This window comes from Perna viridis, chromosome 13 (genome assembly GCF_037379345.1).
Source record: "Perna viridis isolate PV_CMFRI_1.1 ecotype Kerala chromosome 13, ASM3737934v1, whole genome shotgun sequence".
NCBI classification, from domain to species: domain Eukaryota; kingdom Metazoa; phylum Mollusca; class Bivalvia; order Mytilida; family Mytilidae; genus Perna; species Perna viridis.
Window position 1 is genome coordinate 21,446,948 of NC_142457.1, and position 19,707 is coordinate 21,466,654.

The window sequence follows — 19,707 nt, forward strand, 5'->3', positions numbered from 1 at the left end:
CTGGTTTACAATTTTATACTTTTTTTATATAATTTTAGACACAGAGAGTAAACTTGATTTGAAAACTGCACAAGAACATTAATATTTAGATGGATATATGCCTCCTAACATAAAACACATTTTAGGAGGTAGCCCTAGAGTAAGGGATATAACTCCTGAAATCAGTGATATGATTCTTGTATCATATTCAATTTCACCAAAGCCTATCAAGCTTTCATTTGAAACAGAATGAAATTAGTCAAGGTTACTTTGATGCTTACATAAAACTGCTGAAAAATGCTTAATACAAACGTTCCATGATTTGTAAGAGTTGGGTCCTTACCCTGGATCTACCTCCTTAAATGCTTCTATAATATGTTACATGAAGCAGGTGTAGGACGAAGTTGAATATATAGAAATATTTAAAAATCTTTTGTCGCTTTTTCTGATTTTGATGGTTTTGTCACTTCATGTCGCTAGTTAGCGAGACGAGTATAAGCAAGAAAGGCCTACTCTCATAGCATGTCGGAAACGAAAAAAAGTGTCTGAATTTAGATAATTATTGAAGACCATATGATAAACGCCTCTCAGCGAAGACGATGCGAAAATACCGAACTTTATATAGGGAGTTCCGAGAGAAGACTGAAGCTTCAAAGCTATGACTTAATTTGCATTAAGTATAAATACCCTTGTTCGGAATTCATCTTCTGTCATTTAAAATTCATATGCAGCAATCGAATCAAGTTTCTTTCCCGTTAGATCTCATTGCACTGTCACCCGATCTTACGCCCGTTGATCCCAGTTTATCTCCATATAACTTTTCGAGAACGGAAGTGAATGTGAAAATCGTCTATTGTCAGAATCAAGAGACTTGATTTTCTGAAGATTGTTGGATTGTTGATGAAAATATATATATTTTAAATGTCTTTTTAGGAATATTAGTGACAACAATTTAACAGAACTTTTGGAAGATTTGTTTACTGGGTCCAATTTGAAAATTTTGTGAGTATCAATATACATCGTCGGTATTCACTGATAAATTCACGCATGCTCATCAACTTAACGAGAATTTTTTACCAAACCCTGATTTTGTTTTTTCTGTGAAATCTATCTTAAACGAACACTGAACAATTTGAAAACCTGTCTAAGTCAGACAAATTATCCATGGTAAAAGCTGGCGAATCCTATGATGTGGGTGGTACAACATATTTTTTCCCACTGAATTGTGCTACTACTAAGGGTTTTTTTAACGTCCTTGACTACCCCGTCGGGTCTCGCAAGGACGGAATTGTGAGTTCCAATGTAATGTTTATATCATACAAAAGGTATATATGTCAAAAATAATTATTAATTGATAATGGAAGGCAGAAAATGACTGTTTAAAGTCCCCTTACAAAGCAACCATATTTTGCACAAAATGAGAAGTTATCTCCCCTTTTCACATATAAAATTCATTTCTCTTTTATTTATTGTTGCAGTTAATCGAAAAACAAACTTTCAACTTTGAAAAGGATGCATTTGTCATATCACATGGACGGACATTTTTTTAAAACAAAATTTTTCATGTGTTTACCCACTGCCTGGCTTTTCGCACGGACACTTTCTTAATAAAATTTTAATGTATTTTGAAATTGTAAGTTTAGGCAGGTTTCACTACCAATTAACAGACAGATAAATATTTTATTTTTAAGTACAGCTTGGCAACATCAAATTTATACATAGTCATGACACTAGATACATCTTTTTTTTACCAACCAGCCTTTGGAGGCTTATGATGCATGATGATCATTTTATTACAGTTGTAACATATAAATTTGAGATCTTTTCTAACTTTCAATTTTAAGGGTAAAATTATTCATTTTGTCCATACACAAATGTGTTTTGTTGTATACCGAATATAACTAAGAGTTTTGAAAAGTTGTTCCAGAAGGAAAAGTTTAAAGCAAGAGTTAACTTTCTTAGCATTAAATATAAATTTGTGGCTGTTAGAAACACGAGTACAGCATATCGAAATTAACAATATATAAAACTGGTATTTTTGTATTTGAGTATTAAATTTGAACAAAATTTGATAAACTATAAATAATAAATGAAGTTAATATTCACTTGTTTTAAGAGTAATGTATCAAAGAATTTTGGGCAAACTTGAAAAAGCATAAAAAATAAATAAGTGTATTCGCTTAATTCTAGAATAATGTTTTCAATATATCATTTTATATCTATTACATACAAGTAATTCAAACAAAAATAAATTTCACACTACTTTCAACATCCGTATGTAAGCATGCACTCTATAAAAGAATATATACAACAGTATATTCATAATTTCAAAAAGATATTTATCAAGTATTAAAATTACGCCATTTGTAATGTGCATCTGGTTTTAATATTATAGAAGTTAAATAAAGTAATATTATGATATTATCTGTAGACAAACTTGTTTTGTTCTAGTTAGAATATAACAAAAAGTTTAGAAAAGTTATTTATCTTAATACACATTAGGTGAATGGTCACAAGGGGAGCAGCGAATTTATTTCCCCGGGGTACCTATTAATACCTGAAGCAACACCGAGGATAATAGTTAGTACCGAGGGGTAATGAATTTACTGTTCCCCGTATAAACAGTCGACAAATGTTTTATCACAATGAACTTTAATAAGTCTTTACAAATTCCGTGACCATGATTTCTGATTGTAATCTAGTCGGGTTTTCACGTATTAGAAGTATAAACCCCGAAAACGGGTGAGCATTGATCGGAGGGAAAAAAAATGCAAAATTTTTGCTCCGGTCAGTAGTTAAAGACTGCAGCTGTTGACCAGATAAACATAAAAATCAAGGTCTTCTGGAGTAAATAGTTAAAATGTTATATTTTATTGACCATAGAAAAAGAACTGAAATACAATGATTTATTTTAATTGCAGTGACGTCAGTGATAATAAGTTGACGTATCTACCAGCACACATTTTCCAGAATCAGACGAATCTCCAAATGTTGTAAGTTATATATGTATATTCAAACAGAGACGGAGTGTCAGCGACTTCCTATTTATGTAAACGGTCTGAAGAAGAAAAAAAAACGGGAATGACACAAAATCGACTGGCTCGCGGAAATGACGTACACAATTCGGAAGTGATTGTTTAATAAACAAACTTTTTACGAAGGGGGAGAACAAATGTTTTAGAAATTTCGCATTTAAACATTTGGTCGAGACATCACCGACATAATGGATCAGTATAAACAAAGGTGTTATTTGTGTACAAAAAGCTCCTTCACTGATAGACAAAGCCTAGCTTAAACTAAAGCGTCGAATGTTTTTATTCTGAGAAGGGGGGAGTGGGGCTTGGATTTAATAAGAGTGTTTTTTCTAGCTCCAAAACATAATTTATTCACCAAAATCAATATGTTTATTTTTAAATCTGCCTTCTAAAATTATGAGAAAAATATAGTAACATTAATCTTTTTTTCAATGGATGACTAAATTTTTTTCCCAAAAAGTTATGAACAGTTATATTTTTTTTAAAAAGATCCGAGGACGCAATCCCCTCGCTAATAAAATGGTCGTTGAATTAGTCATTAGGTTTCAGAATGTATGAAAGTTGAATATTGCAAAAAATCAACTCCAATTATTTCATATCAACGTCATATACATGTACAAAGCATCGTCGATGCTGTGGTGATGTTAAAATTGTATATAAAGTTAGTTGATTTCTGAATGTCATCTAGTCGGTTTTTCACGTATTAGAAGTATAAACTCCGAAAACGGGTGAGCATTGATCGGAGGAAAAAAAAACGCAAAATTTTTCTCCGGTCAGTAGTTAAAAACTGCAGCTGTTGACCAGAAAAAACATAAAAATCAAGGTCTTCTGGAGTAAATAGTTAAAATGTTACATTTTATTGACCATAGAAAAAGAACTGAAATACATTTCAGCCTCGGCGAGGCTGTGGTGATGTTAAAATTGTATATAAAGTTAGTTGATGTTTTTCAAATTCACCGGTTATAAACTTTTTTTCTCTGTGTGATTCTTTTGAAATATCTGAAATATTGCTAGTTACGGCCTTGTCATAGGGTATGTAAGTCTCGTTCTAGTTTCATTTTCTTTAGCGGAATTTTCGATGTAGAACGTATTGAAAACCGATGACCGATTTGTATTTTATTGTTTACTTCCGGGTACTCGAAAGTCTGTATTAATGCAAAATCTTCTAGTTTATGTTTTTTTTCTTACTACATATATTATGTAAAAATATTTATTTGTCATTTTTATCGGGATTTTTTACACAGAAAGATTTTTGCCCTTAACACTGAACTCAAAGCTCTCCAAATTACAAATCTCCATGCTTTTGAATGGTAAACTAGGACCCATTCTCGTGAAATCACGGGATCACATGACGAGACTTACATACCCTATTGGCCTCGCATGTGATGTTTAGTATAATATCTAGCCGTTCAAATATTTGATCAAAAGACAAAATCATAAAAAACAAAGAAAACTAGTAGTACAAAACTTAAGTGTAAATATTTGTAAGAATCCAGCAAAATTGGAAAAATCAGAAAAAAGCATGTCAAAACCTCACTGATCTGACAATGTAATATCACTCAAGGATACTTTCTCTATTTGAAAAGACCATAATTTGATCTCTTTATTACTGGCTTTGCGCAGAAATTTTTCAATAGAATCTTAGAAAAATAAGGTTTTTGACAGAGTTATCTGCCCTTGAAATTTTCATTTTCAGTTCATTTCAATGAAATTGTAACTCAAAGGTCCAGCATGATATGACAAATTTGTCTGTTTTCCTTGATTCTGATGGTGCAAATCGTCAAATTACACTATCAAAATGATGTTTTTTTTCATACCATTTTTACACACTGCCTGACTCTTGTAGGGACTGACACTTAATGGATTAAAAAAATCAACAGAAGTTGATAATTGTATGGTATATGATATCGTTTTTAAATTAACATTTAATTATATCATCAAATGCTTTAAAAATTATAGGTACTTTCAGAATGGATACTACACCCCCACTAAAAATAAATCCGTAGTTAAGTGTAGGTATTTGAAAGAATCAGGCAAAATGGGGAAAAAAATAAAACATAATTCAAAGACGCTTTCTCAATCTGAAAAGACCACTATTTGATCTTTGCATCATTGGATTTACTCAGAAAATGGGATTTTTGACAGAGTTATTTGCCCCAGAAATTTTAACTCAATGGTCTAGCATGATATGGATAATCCTGTATGTTTCCTTTGATTCTGACGGTGCAAATAGTCAAATTACACTATCAAAATAGTTTTTGTTATACCATGTGACACTTACTGCCAGATTCTTACAGTAACTGACACTAAACCCCTAACTTCTACCTCAATATACATTTTCTAGTCGATTTGTCGAGTAATCGTCATATTAGACTGTCAAATATTTTTTCGACTGATATGCGCTATACCCATAATTTGACTGTAACATGTACTCGACTGGGTCATTTGCATATTGGGGTAGAAATTAGGTTTATTTTTCACTCACTTGTATTCAAGGGGAGTGTAGACGAAAAAAGGCGAGAGGTTAATAGGATAACTAATCAGAAAGAGTAAATAACAAAAATATTATAACAAGTGCCGAAGAACGCCTAGATTTAACGAGTGTGCGGAACTTGTTCCGCGCACGAGGTAAATCCTGAAGCGTTCTTGGCACGAGTGATCATATTTTGGTCATCTACGAAAAACAATCAATTATCCTATTTTGTATAGGTTCATAATTTATCGACATTTCAAACATGAATTTAAAATTTTGTGATTGGCGGATTGATATCAAAGTTGTGACGTTTTGGCGGGAGAAAGTCCGGGAGCGAAATTACCGAATTTATTTCACAGTGTGAATTATCGAAATTTACTACACTGGAAACATTCGATAAAACATTGCTATTTATATAATAAGGCATAGTATCCATTTTATAAGAAAATCAATTTGTTAAGCTGTGCATAGATTTAATATGTACTAGAATATAGCCGAAATGAAATGGGAGGTGCAAGAGAAGCATTGTTTTAGCGTGTAGTTGAGAAGAAAAAAAAACATAATTGTCAGTCTGGTTTTCCAAAATAGCTGTTTTATCTCCATTTATATTATTTATTGGTTGTTTATTTACTGGGTTATAGTTAGGCTCAACAAAAGAATGTGCCGTTGTCAATCAGAAGCATCAAATTATATGTCGTCATTTGTAGTGGCCGCTCATGTCAAAATAACGATACATCCATCATACATTAGTTTTTTTAAGCACCGCGATACTTGTTAAAATCGTCGTGGTATTTGTTCAAAGTATCACGAAGTAATTAAAATGATGAAAGCATCGCAATGGAAATTATAAGCATTATGATGTTTTAACCTCCATCTTGATGTTTTTGAATTCCATCATGATGCTTTTGACTTCCATCATGGTGCTATTGGCGTCCATTATGATGCTATTGACTTTCATCATGATGCTTTTGACTTCCATCATGATGCTTTTGACATCCATTAGGATGCTTTTGACTTCCATTATGATGCTAATGACTTCCGTCATGATGCTTTTGACTTCTATCATGATGCTTTTGACTTCCATCGTGATGCCATTGAATTCCGTCATGATGCCATTGACTTCCATCATGATGCTTTTGACTTCCATCATGATGCCATTGACTTCCATCATGATACTATTGACGTCCATTATGATGCTATTGACTTTAATCAAAATGCTTTTGACTTCCATCATGATGTTTTTGATATCCATTAGAATGCTTTTGACCTCCGTCATGATGCTTTTGACTTCCACCGTGATGCTTTTGACTTCCGTCATGATGCTTTTGACTTTCATCATGATGCTATTGACTTCCACCGTGATGCTTTTGACTTCCGTCATGATGCTTTTGAATTCCATCATGATGCTATTGACTTCCGTCATGGTGCTATTGACTTCCATCGTCATGCTTTTGACTTCCATCATGATGCTTTTGACTTCCATTAAGATGCTTTTGATTTTTGACTTCCATAATGACGCATTGACTTCAATCGTATTGCTTTTAACTTGCGATTGTTTTGTCAACTTATTAAGTATCATGATGCTTTTAACAAGTAACGTGATGCTTGTCAAAAGCATCGACCTTCTCGATCGAAAAAGTATCGTTAATTATTTTACCATGGATGGTCACTCATAAGCAATCAACAGATTTATAATTTGCGCGTCTTTTAATGTTGCTATGCCAGCTCATACGAGACAATCGATCCTGTGAAGATACTGCAGTCAGGGCTACATTTATCAAATAAGAAATAATTAATGGGGTACGGTGTTGTACTCATGGACTGGGTCTTTATTCGATTATCTTATACCGAACGATAGAGGAATATGAAATATGAATACAAAGGCCACCCCGTGGGATAAAAAGTACTACACCATACCTATATGTGGATTGTCTATAGGGTCTGTATGTCTCGTTCTAGTTTCATTTTCTTTACTAGAATTTCTGGTGTAAAACGTATTGAATATCAAAAAAAGGTCTGTATTGTTTACTTCCGGAATCTCGAAACGCTGTATTACAATGCAAAATCTTCTATTTTACACTATTTAGTAACATTTTTATCATGTGGAAATAGATATTTGTCATTTTTATTGGTATTTTTACAAGAAAATATGCTTTGGATTTATAAATTGAATCCAACGCTCTGAAAATGACAAATTTCTATGCATTTGAATGGTAGACTGGGACCCATTCCCATGCAACCACGGAGTCATATGCATGACAAGACTTACAAACCCTATACTAATGACTAAGAAAAACATTATTTCTGCATCTGAATCGCCCAAGTGAGGATATGTCGGGTAATATTTTGTTTGTAGGGCGCCATATCAGAATAATAGGTTTCAACGATGTTCTCACATCTGGATATCCGTAATACAAAAAAATCCAAAGCCTTAAAAACTCTTCAAAATGCAAGTACATGGCATTTATATAGATTCTTGAAAACATTAAACCCAAGACGATCTACACATAAACATGTACAATATAGCGAGCGAGCAGAATAAAATGCACTTAGTGAAATACACATGTATAAAAAACTAGAAAATAAGAAAGCAAACCTCATTTAAAACACTAAAGCTCTGTGAACTCCCACAAAAACTAGGAATGACGCCAGGTGGTCCGGAAGGGTTAGCATAATTATCCTGCTTCTCCAATGGCATGTACATGACACGTTGCACGTGGTAAGCGTTACGTTCCATGGATTTTCAATTCAGTAAAACTTAAAATTTAAATGAAGATATATAGCCTTGTTTGTGAAATAACAAGTCAACTAAAACGCTGCTTTGTGTTTGTTAAATTGGCTTACTCAAAATAGAAATATGTGAAAATACGAAACTATAGTGAATCTTTGTCTAAACCGAACCTCCTTTTGATAGGTTTTCGGTAAGTCAAGGTTCAAAATACATTTAATTTCATCTAAAATGTCTGGTTTAGACAGGTTTGTTTTCGGATTATTCAGGATTCTGTTTACTAGACAGGTGTTTGGATCATCCAGAGTTCGGTGAATACAGGTTTTCAGATTATCTGGGGTTCGGTTCAGACAAGTTTCATTGTTTCTCTATTATATATCTTTTACGTTATTGTTTTTACTGCTAACCACCATATATATTTATCGTAAATAGGTATATTAGCGGAAACCTATTGACAGCTTTACCCAGCATGGTATTCTGGGGATTACAGAATCTGAAAGTCTTGTACGTTTTCTATGTTCATTCCCTCGCTCACTAACCGCCGCAGACAGACCTTTCATAATCATCGGTCATTATTCAATTTCAACCTCGTTTGACAATAATAAGGAAGCGTAAAATCATTTACTTTTTCTCGACATTGCAAGATTTTTGCATTTTTGTGAATAGGCTGTCTGTGGCATCTATAGTTACTTAAAAAGTTTCGAACGTCAAACGTTATTCGGAGCTTGGTTTGTTTGTTTTTATTTACATGTATGATTGAAAATTTAATTTGATTTGTAACAAGCTTTCTGGTTGGTTTGTTCTCTTTGAGCAAATCAGGTTATTTTGTATGATTATTTTTGCTTAGTAGTGTACTATGACGTCATTAACGTCGATTGGTCCGCACACCGCGATCGATTCAAATAATCCCACACAAAATAACGTTTGGATACGAATCAATTATCAATATTGGGACTACTACCCGTTATTTATTAAATTGTAAGGAATGTTTTTAATTTTTGAACAGGTTATACTCGATAAGCTGGTTTGGGCCAGTTTACACTTTTTTAAAACACTTTGCGGTTTATAAGTGTAAATTGCCGCAAATCATGATATTTCGTATAACCTGTTCAAAAAATAGAGTTTTTATTAAGGATATAATTTTATTCAAAATCACCAGAAAACAAAAAAATAAATAATACGAAATTGTTGTGTTTTGTTGTTGTTGTTGTTGTTATTGTTATTGTTTTTTATTTTGTTTTTTTTTCTAGATAAACAGCATTATTTAACATGAATCTATAATGTCAACATAATTTTGAATTCAGTGTGTTCGGATTCTGTATTTAAGGGGCGTGGCTAAAATATCAAGTTAGGTTATACGAAAGATAGTTTATATTCCATAGACTAACTTGGTATTGTGACATCATTAACGTCAATCAGTCGGCAAACCGCGATCCAAATACTTCTAATTCAAACTAGACTTTTCTTAATTTTGGCTGGAATGTTATAGAAATTAAATTTTTAAAAAAAATCATGGACAGATTGCGCTTGGTCGGTTATTTCGCATAACTTAGTCAGTTTTTAAAGATAAAGATCCTTAAATGTTACATGTTCACAAAATGATTAATAAACCGGTCATATTAATTTTGTAAAAAAAAATATGCGTTGGCTATCGAAATAAAAAAGTACAAAAATACTTTCTCAGATATAGCTTCTGTCAACCCTGATATAGACAATATGTGTTTTACATACACAATTTTATATGGCGATATTTTGGTCAGAAAATAGCGACACTGCACAGTAAGTTTGGACTAGATAGCTATAATTAATGTCTTAGATACAAATATTGTAGGTAATTCGGTGGCCACAATGTGACTTTTTAAATTTTAAAGGGTGTTTTGATACACACAATTTCTTTGGAGATAATAGGCAAACATTCCATCTTCTTAGGAGATAAAAAGCAACAATTTACACCTTTTATGGATATAGAAGGCATTTTTGCCTCCTTGGGCAACATTTTACACTTTCTATGGAAAGAATAGGCAGGCTATTCAATTCCTTGGACAAGACAGGCAACAATTTCCCTCTCTGCGAAGATATTTCCATGTAGACACCAATATCCAATAACAATGAAGACAATACGCAATCATTTTATTTTCTATGGGGAAAAACAACAGAACCTTAATTATATCCTGATTTATACACAAGCAAACTTGTTTAACATGATTTTAAGCAAAAATAAATTTTGACAGAGTTCACATGAAATTCATGTGAATCGAGCAATCATGTGAATTTCTGTTTACTTTTTAAGCTAAGTTATTTGAAAGTCACATGAAAATCAAGTGAATTTGATGTTAAGTTCACATGAATTTCACATTTTATTACGTTCACATGAATTTCACATTTTATTACGTTCACATGAATTTTACGTTTATAACTAGGTTCACATGAATTTCACGTGAACAATATTTGCTAGTGTATAATGCGTAGAAGAACCGGGATTTCCAGTATAATTACATGTCAATTTGCAACTATATCGGCTATTTCAGAGATTTACAATTCAATAGATTGGACAGACTATCAGGTTCTTGTTTTGATGAATGGCAAGCTTACAGTTCCCTTTTGGCTTTGTATGTATAGTAACTTAAAGCATAAGTAGAGAAAAAAGAAAAAAAAAACCTTTAAACTTTGGAAGATGATATTGAGATAATCTGTTAAAGAAAGGGTGTGTACAAATTCGACGTTGGTTAAAGATAAAAAGTATGTAGTTTTGTGCGGGAAAACCGGTGTAAACCGAATCCAAAATAATTTGAAAACCCTTTTTAAAGTTCCTTTAAGGAGTTAGACCTAGGGTAAGGGACACAACTCTTAAAAATCGTTGGAACGTTTGTATTAAGCATTTTAATCAATATTATGTAAGCATCTAATTAATTTGGGTTGATTTTATTCTTCTTCAAATGAAAGCTTGAGAGGCTTTGGTATAATTAAATATGATACAAACATATCACTGATTTCCAGAGTTATGTCCCTTACCCTATGTCTACATCCTTAAACAATTTAAATGTATTTTGAACCTCAGTTAACAGAATATCTGTCGACACTTTTCATATTTTTTCCTCTCTCTCAATTACTACATTGATATATGTATAATCTGCCTATCGCTTAAATAGACCTTTTAATTACCTGATGTTTATATCCAACTTAACGAAGGGAATCATCTTGTCCGTGTGTCCGTCCTTTCGTTCATCCAAATTTCGTGACAATCATCTCGACATTCAATTGATTGATTTCAAATTTGCTATGTGGCTTTATATACAGGTAAATTATATATACTTTTTTCCGATACCACCTTCCTGTTTCTTGGGACTTATCTATTTTTCGCTCTATGGAATAATAGATAAAATTTTCGTCACAAAAATTTGACAGATTGGATTCTAACAAGGTATGTGTCTTCGTATTTCCATTGCATACGCTGTACGCGAATTTGCTGTCGTCGTTATCCAATATCAATTTATCTGTAGAAGAGTTGGTATGCATGTATTTACAGGGGGATCCGAAGATCTTTAAAATATGGGGTCCAGAAGAGCTCTAGAAAAAGAGGGGTTCAAGATCATATCATCAACTTAGTTTGCTCGAATCGTGTACGGTTTTAACGCATTTCTTTTTATCAAAGGTGGGTTCTAACATGGCTGCGGAACGCCCCCTCCACTGACGTAGCACGACAATGTTTGCTTTTTGATGTTTGTTTTCACAGGGCACTTGGTGGAAACCCAATGGTCTGTGATTGTTCACAGCAAAGTTTGTACAATTTTGCAACGGCGGTACAGTTTGGGTTTGGAACTAAAGTACAGTGTTTTTGTAGCGATACTACTGATCAATCTAGAAGAAGTTTATTGGAGTTACAGGAAACATTTTTCGAACGATGTAATCGTAAGTACGTTTTGTGATTTTCTGACATACTACAAAGACATGACAATATTATTTTATATGATTTTCAAATGAATTCCTCGTGATTTTTACGTAAATTGAACGAATTAAGAGTTTTAAAACAGAGTTCGTGTGAACTTCATGTGGAACAAATCTTCACACGAATTTCATGTGAATAGTTTACTCGAAATTCATGTTAAGTAAATTTCATGTGAATTCGATCCACTTGAAGTTCAATATTGGCCTACGTATTTGAATTAATAAAAAAAAATAGCGGTCAGAATGGCCCATGTTGGATAAGCTCATAAGCACCACGCAGCGACGGGATCATTTCCTCTTTAAAGAGAGTAAGAACTTCAGACGCTGTATGGAGCATGCGTGATGAAAAGATTAATACTTCATGAAGTCATGGGTATGACCTAAACATTTTAAGAACCTTGTCCTATGGGCAAGTTGGTGAAAATTCTACTTGTCCGAATTGAAATCTAGGTTGTCCTTTAGTAAATGCATGCCAAATTATGAAAAAAAAATCGCTTTAGTGGTCCTCCATTTAACTGAGGTTCAAAATACATTTAAATTGTTTTAGGAGGTAGACTTACATGTAGAGTAAGGGACATAACTCTTGAAATCAGTGATATGTTTGTATTATATTTAATTATACCAAAGCCTCTCAAGCTTTCATTTGAAGAAGAATAAAATCAATCCATGTTAATTAGATGCTTACATAAAATTGATGTAAAATGCTGAATACAAACGTTCCAATGATTTTTAAGAGTTCCATTTGTCCCGGACAATATGACAACCACAGGCCCTTGTTGGGACCAGGATTTTTTTTAATCACTTATAATATCATCTTGTTCATTTTGTTTTTCATATTTGAGTTATTGTGTGTGTTCTCGGTCACGTCCGCTTGCTATTTAATGCTGTTTATACTATGTATCAGTGATTCTTTCAACCGTATATCGTTTACTGGAATGATTTTTTTTCTCTTTTCTTGGGGAGTTTTGTCTTTGCCGTTTTAATATTAACTAAGACCTAATTTTAACTAAAAGTCTTTTTTTGTCCAAGACAAGAGAAAAAAATTCGAGCCCCTTAGAAAGGATTGTTGCATTTTTTAAGAGCGCTTGCTGTAGTGTCTAAAGTGACTTCAGAACGTCAGACACTATTCGGAACTTGATGGATACCCTCCTCTTACATGTAAAAACCTAACGAAAAACGTTTTTAACAATAGTCACTACACAGATGAAGAATGTTGCAACTACAGAATTATCCTCGACCATTACGTCAGTAATGACTTTTGTTGCCGACGTCGACTCTTCGACTGTATGGCCATCAGTGACTACGACAATAATGAACGAAAACGAGACTGAATATTGGAGTAATCAGAAAAACGAGGATTCTACATCCCTGGAGGGTAGTAAGCTCCTAAGTACCTTTCTGTGTAAGAGTCAGGCAATGGGTGGCACATCTTTTTTTTTCTACTTGGTCTTTTTCCCTCAAATATATTCAAAACATCTAGAAAACAACCAAGAAATATTTTAATTAATCATAAAGCATCAGTGATATAGATTTGTTTTTAGTGCTTATATAGGAAAAAAGTGCGTGAAAATTTACACGCCATTTTTCCATACTGCATTTCAACTAAAATTGACTTACCAACATCTTGAAAAAAACAAACTTACTAACACTTTGATTGTATCGTTATTTCTGGATGTTATAAGGTATAAAGTATTGGATAATGCAATAATATCTCTGCGTTTTTTTCCTTCATGTGCCACACCTTATACATCTACTTTGCCTGATTCTTAGACAAAAAAACATCATTTTCAGTGTTGGTCAAGTACAAAATTTCATAACAGGGAAAACCATTCGATTAACAGGGGTAGTCAAGAACAAAATCTCAATACAGGGACAAACAATTTGATTTTTAGTGGTGGTCAAGTACAAAATTTCAGAACAGGGAAAAACCATTCGATTAACAGGGGTGGACGAGTACGAGTACAAAATTTCGGAACAGAGAAAAATCATTCGATAAACAGGGGTAGTCAAGTACAAAATCTCAGTACAGGGACAAATCATTTGATTTTCAGTGGTGGTTAAGTATAAAATTTCAGAACAGGGAAAACAATTTGATTTTCAGTGGTGGTCAAGTTCGAATATCCTAACAGGAAATAACGATGTATTTAACAGTGGTGGTCAAGTACAAAATTTCAGTGGTGTTTAAGTACAAAATTTCAGTACAGGGAAAAACCATTTGATAAGGTAATCCTTAAAAAATGTTGGTTTGCTGTTCATCGTCTTACAATTTTAGATGTGAGGAGGTAGGTACTAGGTGAGATTTTCTTCTGAAAAATACTGAAAATGGAGTAAATAAAAAATATCTTGGAAAGGATAAAAAAAAATGAGTCGGCAGGTTTTTAATGAGTAGGTCAATAAATAGCAAACCAACCATTTTTTAAAGCTCGGCCTTAATAGGGGTGGTCAGGAAGAAAATTTCAGAAAAAGGAAAAACATTTGATATTAATGGGTGGACAAGTATAAAATTTCAAATCAGAGAAAAACTATCTGATTTTCAATGTAGGTCGAATCATCTACAACATTTTAGAAAAAGGAAAACCTATTTTATTTTCAAGTTCGCCGTCAAGTACAAAATTTCAGTTCAGGGAGAAACTATTTTAACAGATTATTACGGGTGGTGAAGTAAAAAATTTCAGAACAAGGAAAAACCAATATATTTTCAGAGGTAGTCGACTCAAATACAACCTTTGAGAAAAAGGAAAAAACATTCAATTTTCAAGGGTGATTTTTAATTATTTAACAGAGCAATATTAGAACTTTTATTCTGCAAAAAAAAAGGAGAAAAAGAAGTTACGCCTGTTTAAGAGAAATCAAAGGAACCAAGATTCGGACGGTGGTCAAAAGAAAATAGTCCACGGATAACGACAAAAAAATGAAAAACCGACACACGTGCACAACAAGGAGCATGAAAAACAACCCAAAATAACACGTATAAGAAAACGAAAGTTCAAGAGTAATTAACGCACTCAACTCCACTTAAAATTGGGAAAAGGTCCAAGTACACTAATCGTTATCTGCTTTTGTAGAAACACCCGTCGAGTTGCTCATTTACATAAAATATCACGTCCGGGGTGAAAGGAAATGAATGAAAAAATATCAAATCACAAGGATGTTTATAATAAATGGGAAATCTGTGAAAAGCGAACTTTTTTGGACTGGTAGATTTTTCATGTTAAGGCATGTGTTCTGTTTACAGTTTCAAAATGTTTTGAAACTGCTACACGTATAAATGGAGTTTAGAAGATGTCCGTTTTACACGAAATCCTTTGTCATGGTTCGTGTTGGCATAAATGTCAAAGCTGTACGAGTTCGAGTCCCCCGGAGGGAACGACAAAAAGAATTGGTTCGCAAATTTGACAGTTCTAACATCGCTGGGAATTTTTGAGACCCTTCTATGCTAACGTTATCTTCCTTGTATCAATATGATCCGATGGAGCTGTGTAATAAATAGAGTCGTCACATTCTGAGATATTTAAAACCAATTTTGAACCTTGGTAAACCGAACACCTGTCTAAACTGGACAGATTTTAAAGTCCAAATAGTGTTTGGTTTAGACAGGTTTTACTTAAGGAGGTAGACATGTAAAATCATTGGAATGTTTGTATTCAGGATCTTTATATCAATCTCATGTAAGCATCAAAGTAATTTGGATTGATTTAGTTCTGTTTCAAATGAAAGCTTGAAAGGCTTTGGTGAAATTGAATACAATACAAACATATCACTGATTCATAGAGTTATGTCCCTGACCCTAGGTCTACCTCCTTAAATTTCAAAAGGGGATTCGGTTTAGACCATTTTCACTGTACTTTTTTTTCAACTGCTTGAATTTTACAGCTCTTTCAGTAGTGACCAGTCTTGCTGCTGCGGGCACCGCCGTAGGGACGTATTCTCTGTATGCACTAACTAGACAATTAAAACGGAAAATCAATGCAGTGAAGCCGAAAACAGATACTACTGCTAACAGTATGAGTGATTCTCAGAAAAGTTTTGAGATATCCAAAACTGAAAGAACATCAAAAAATAACCCGTTTGGACTACGAATGGTGCAAGATGATGTATGTGAAACACAATGGAAGTCAAGATATTATCTTTTTTTTATATTCATTTGAGGTGTTTAATATACAGCATTGAGTTCAAATTGAGAGATATGTGTGTGAAATTGAGAGCTTTGTATGCGAAATAATACCTTACCTGAAATATTTTTGACTAGCCTTCACTGAATGTATGCCTAAAATTCTGTACTAAGCCTTCACGTGAATAATGTCTGACCTGAAATATTTTTCCTTATCCTTCACTAAAATATTTATACCAGTATTCACTGAACTTATGCCCAGCGTTCACTTAAATTATGCCTAACCTGTAATATATATGCCTGGTCTTTTCTTTGGTTATGCCCAACCTGGATAATTACTGCCAAACCTTCGCTGAAATTATTCTCAACCTGAAATGTGTATGTCGAACACGAATTTATTTTGCCTTCACTTAAATTATGTCAAATTTGAAATGTGTTTTTCCTAGCCATCCCTTGATTTATCCATCCCTTAAATTATCCATCCCTTGATTTATCCATCACTTGATTTATCCATCCCTTGATTTATCCATCATTGAAATAATTTTTGCGTAGCCTACACTTAAATTATATAGATCTTACTTGAAATATCTTTGCCTAGCTTTTACTCTAATTATGCATTGGTTATTATGCCGTACCTGTAACATTCATGCCTAAAATAATTACAATTATTTAAAGCAATGCATTATAGCTTTAGCCAAGGCATAATTAAGTTAAGGCATACCTACAGTACAACCTGTTTAAACCGAACTCATATTGGACTTTTAGATTGGATCGGTTTAGACAGGTATTCGGTTTAGACGGTGATCGGTTGACAGGTGTTCGGTTTAGACGGTGATCGGTTTAGACAGGTGTTTGGTTTAGACAGGTTTTCGGTTTAGAAAGGTGTTTGGTCATCAGGCTTTTTCGTTACGCAGAAGAAAACATTATCTTTAGTGTTGCAGAAATGGCCGAGTAGTTAGTTCTGATTGGACCTTTCCCGACTTATCGAGATTCTTCAAATGTTTGGAAGGGCTGGCTTGTTTGGTTAAGACAGGTGGTCAATGTAGACAGATAATCGGTTTAGATTCGTGCTTTATATGAAGGTTCTAAAAGCATTTATTTTTTTATTAATGGACTTTGAAAAGTGGCTGGTTTGGACAGGTTTCCGGAACATTGACGATAATACCGTGTTATACTCTACTAACTTTATTACCAACTGCCACTGAAATTTTAAGAACAATATCTATTATGTCTTCTGAAGAGATTTTTTATGCACATGTCCAATACAAAGGATCTTTGTCTGATCTTGTACTACTTCAACAGTGCTAGAGGTTGTGTTGCAATCTATTTTCTGACTTCGTGCCATGGAGGAACGGAATTCCAACCTTTTACGTTGTAGGAATCTTAGATGGCACTATACTTTTATTAGTCCTTGTACAGTTAAACCTGTGTAACCGAACTCTGATTACACTTGTTACTGTTATGTACCAGACATTGTTATTATAATTAGTCCAATCTGTCTATTGCAATGTTTTAACCTGTGTTACCCGACATTAATGTCTAAACCGATTAAAGGGATTCGGTGAAGGTACGTTTCTGACTTATCACCTAAACTAGATAATTTTTATTAAAAAATAACGTTGAAAACAAACTAGGCTTCAGTACTGACATCAAGTGGCTGTGGTCAGTACGTAGATGAAGTGAAAACTGTAACAAAAATTTGGGAACGGACAAATGGACACCATCATAACTATATCTACGTGACAATTAAAGCGGAAGGGATGGGTGTATGATACAAAGACATGTGTACATGTAACAGGTGACCCGAAAAAAATGATTAGTTGGCAGTGGAAGAGTTCGGATCCTCTTGACAGACCTTTCGAATTTCTCGGACATTATTATAATCAAAGGTCGTTTCCAATCGGAACTCCTCAGGCTTTTTCGTTACACAGAAGAAAATATTATTTTTAGTGACGAATAGTTCCGATTGGACCTTTTCTCGATTTTCAATCTTCAGCGTCTATAGTAAGTTCCGAACGTCTGAAGCTTTTCTCACATTGAGTTTCTTCTGATTGCAAGACACCCGCTGTGTGTCGATAATGTATGCAAGTTGATAAATTAAACCTGTTTTCGACTGTTACAGTTTCTTTTCATTACAGGATGATAGGAAGAAAAAACGAACTCAAAACGGAGAAGAAGACGACGAAAGAGTTGATGAAAGCGGTGGTATTGACCTTCTATATGTATAGCATAAAGACTGCAAATTGAATATGGATTCTTTGGCAAGTGTATATTGAAAAAAATATAATGCGTACATGTAGCACTTTTATTTCACCTGCGAAACTGATTTCTAAATAAAGGAAGCTTGACCTCTGTAGATGATTCAGGCATCAATATCATTACTTTTATTCTGTTCCTGTTTGTTATGTATTTATATATTGCTTACATTTGAGTGAATAATAAAAATGTTAGCGATCATTTGGTTTTGGTGATGTTCGATGTGCATGTTAAGGTATAGAAACTGTATAAAATGTTTTAAATGGTAATTGTAGGAGTAATATTTTACTATGATTTCAAAGAACGTCGGAACGAGCGGTATGCGATATGGAGTAAGATGTTGGGGTATGGCGGAACGGAATTCCAACCTCTCACGTTATAGTAGTAGTAGTCGCTGCTTCTTCGATATGCATGTAGTATTTACTTAAGGTGATAGAGTGACGACTGGTTGTCTCTGTCAGAATAATATGTGTCCTAGTGTGGTGTCATGCCTACCTGCGGGTTGTTGCTTCTGTAAGCTAGGACAATAAAAATCCGATTCAGCGTATCCAATTAGTACAACGCAGGGTGTGTTCTATTAGTACATAGTCTCAAACCGAATTAACCAGTATGTTTAGTTCGGAGGTCAAGTTGTTCATTGGGTTTGTCTATTGGCGTAAATAACAAATAACTAAATTTGATACAGTATAAATACCTTAAAAATGGGATCTAACTGTCTGTATTTGAATCTTAATTAACGGGATATGCCAATGGAACTATTTTACTTTCATCTAAATTGATAATCAAAGTACTCATGTTTTGAATCAATTTATATCAGTCAATTGTTTGAATTTTTACGCTTCAAATAATTGTCAAATTGCAAAATAAGGATGAGATAAAAAGACAGAGTAATCAAGGGAACCAAGATTCTAGCGGAAATCAAAAGAATGTAATCAAGGGACAAAGACCAGACATGGGAAACAGACACATACAACAAAGAGCACAAGTTTTGCCTCAAATTAATAGGGTGTCCATGCAAAAACCAGGAAGCGGGTTACACATGACACATTTTGTTTTTAAAAATTGTTCATCCATTTCATATCATAATGCACCCTTTCTCAAAGTTGAATGTTGTTTTTTCATTAACTGCAACAGTTAAAAGGAATAAAAAAAAACTACAAAGAAAGCATAGAAATTAATT

General features: G+C 33.6%; 1 protein-coding gene across 1 annotated transcript in view; it reads left to right on the forward strand.

Annotated features, from left to right (window-relative positions):
• LOC148599982 (uncharacterized) overlaps positions 1–18,697 on the forward strand; it is a 32,272-nt gene extending 13,575 nt beyond the window's left edge. Inside the window, exons 10-15 of the mRNA XM_088559148.1 lie at positions 913–981; positions 2,901–2,972; positions 8,648–8,719; positions 10,744–10,824; positions 11,949–12,124; positions 18,410–18,697. Of these exons, the coding sequence (XP_088415274.1) occupies positions 913–981; positions 2,901–2,972; positions 8,648–8,719; positions 10,744–10,824; positions 11,949–12,124; positions 18,410–18,414 (475 nt within the window). The 3' untranslated portion in view covers positions 18,415–18,697. The remainder of the gene's footprint in view (positions 1–912; positions 982–2,900; positions 2,973–8,647; positions 8,720–10,743; positions 10,825–11,948; positions 12,125–18,409) is intronic.
• The last annotated feature ends 1,010 nt before the right edge of the window (positions 18,698–19,707 follow it).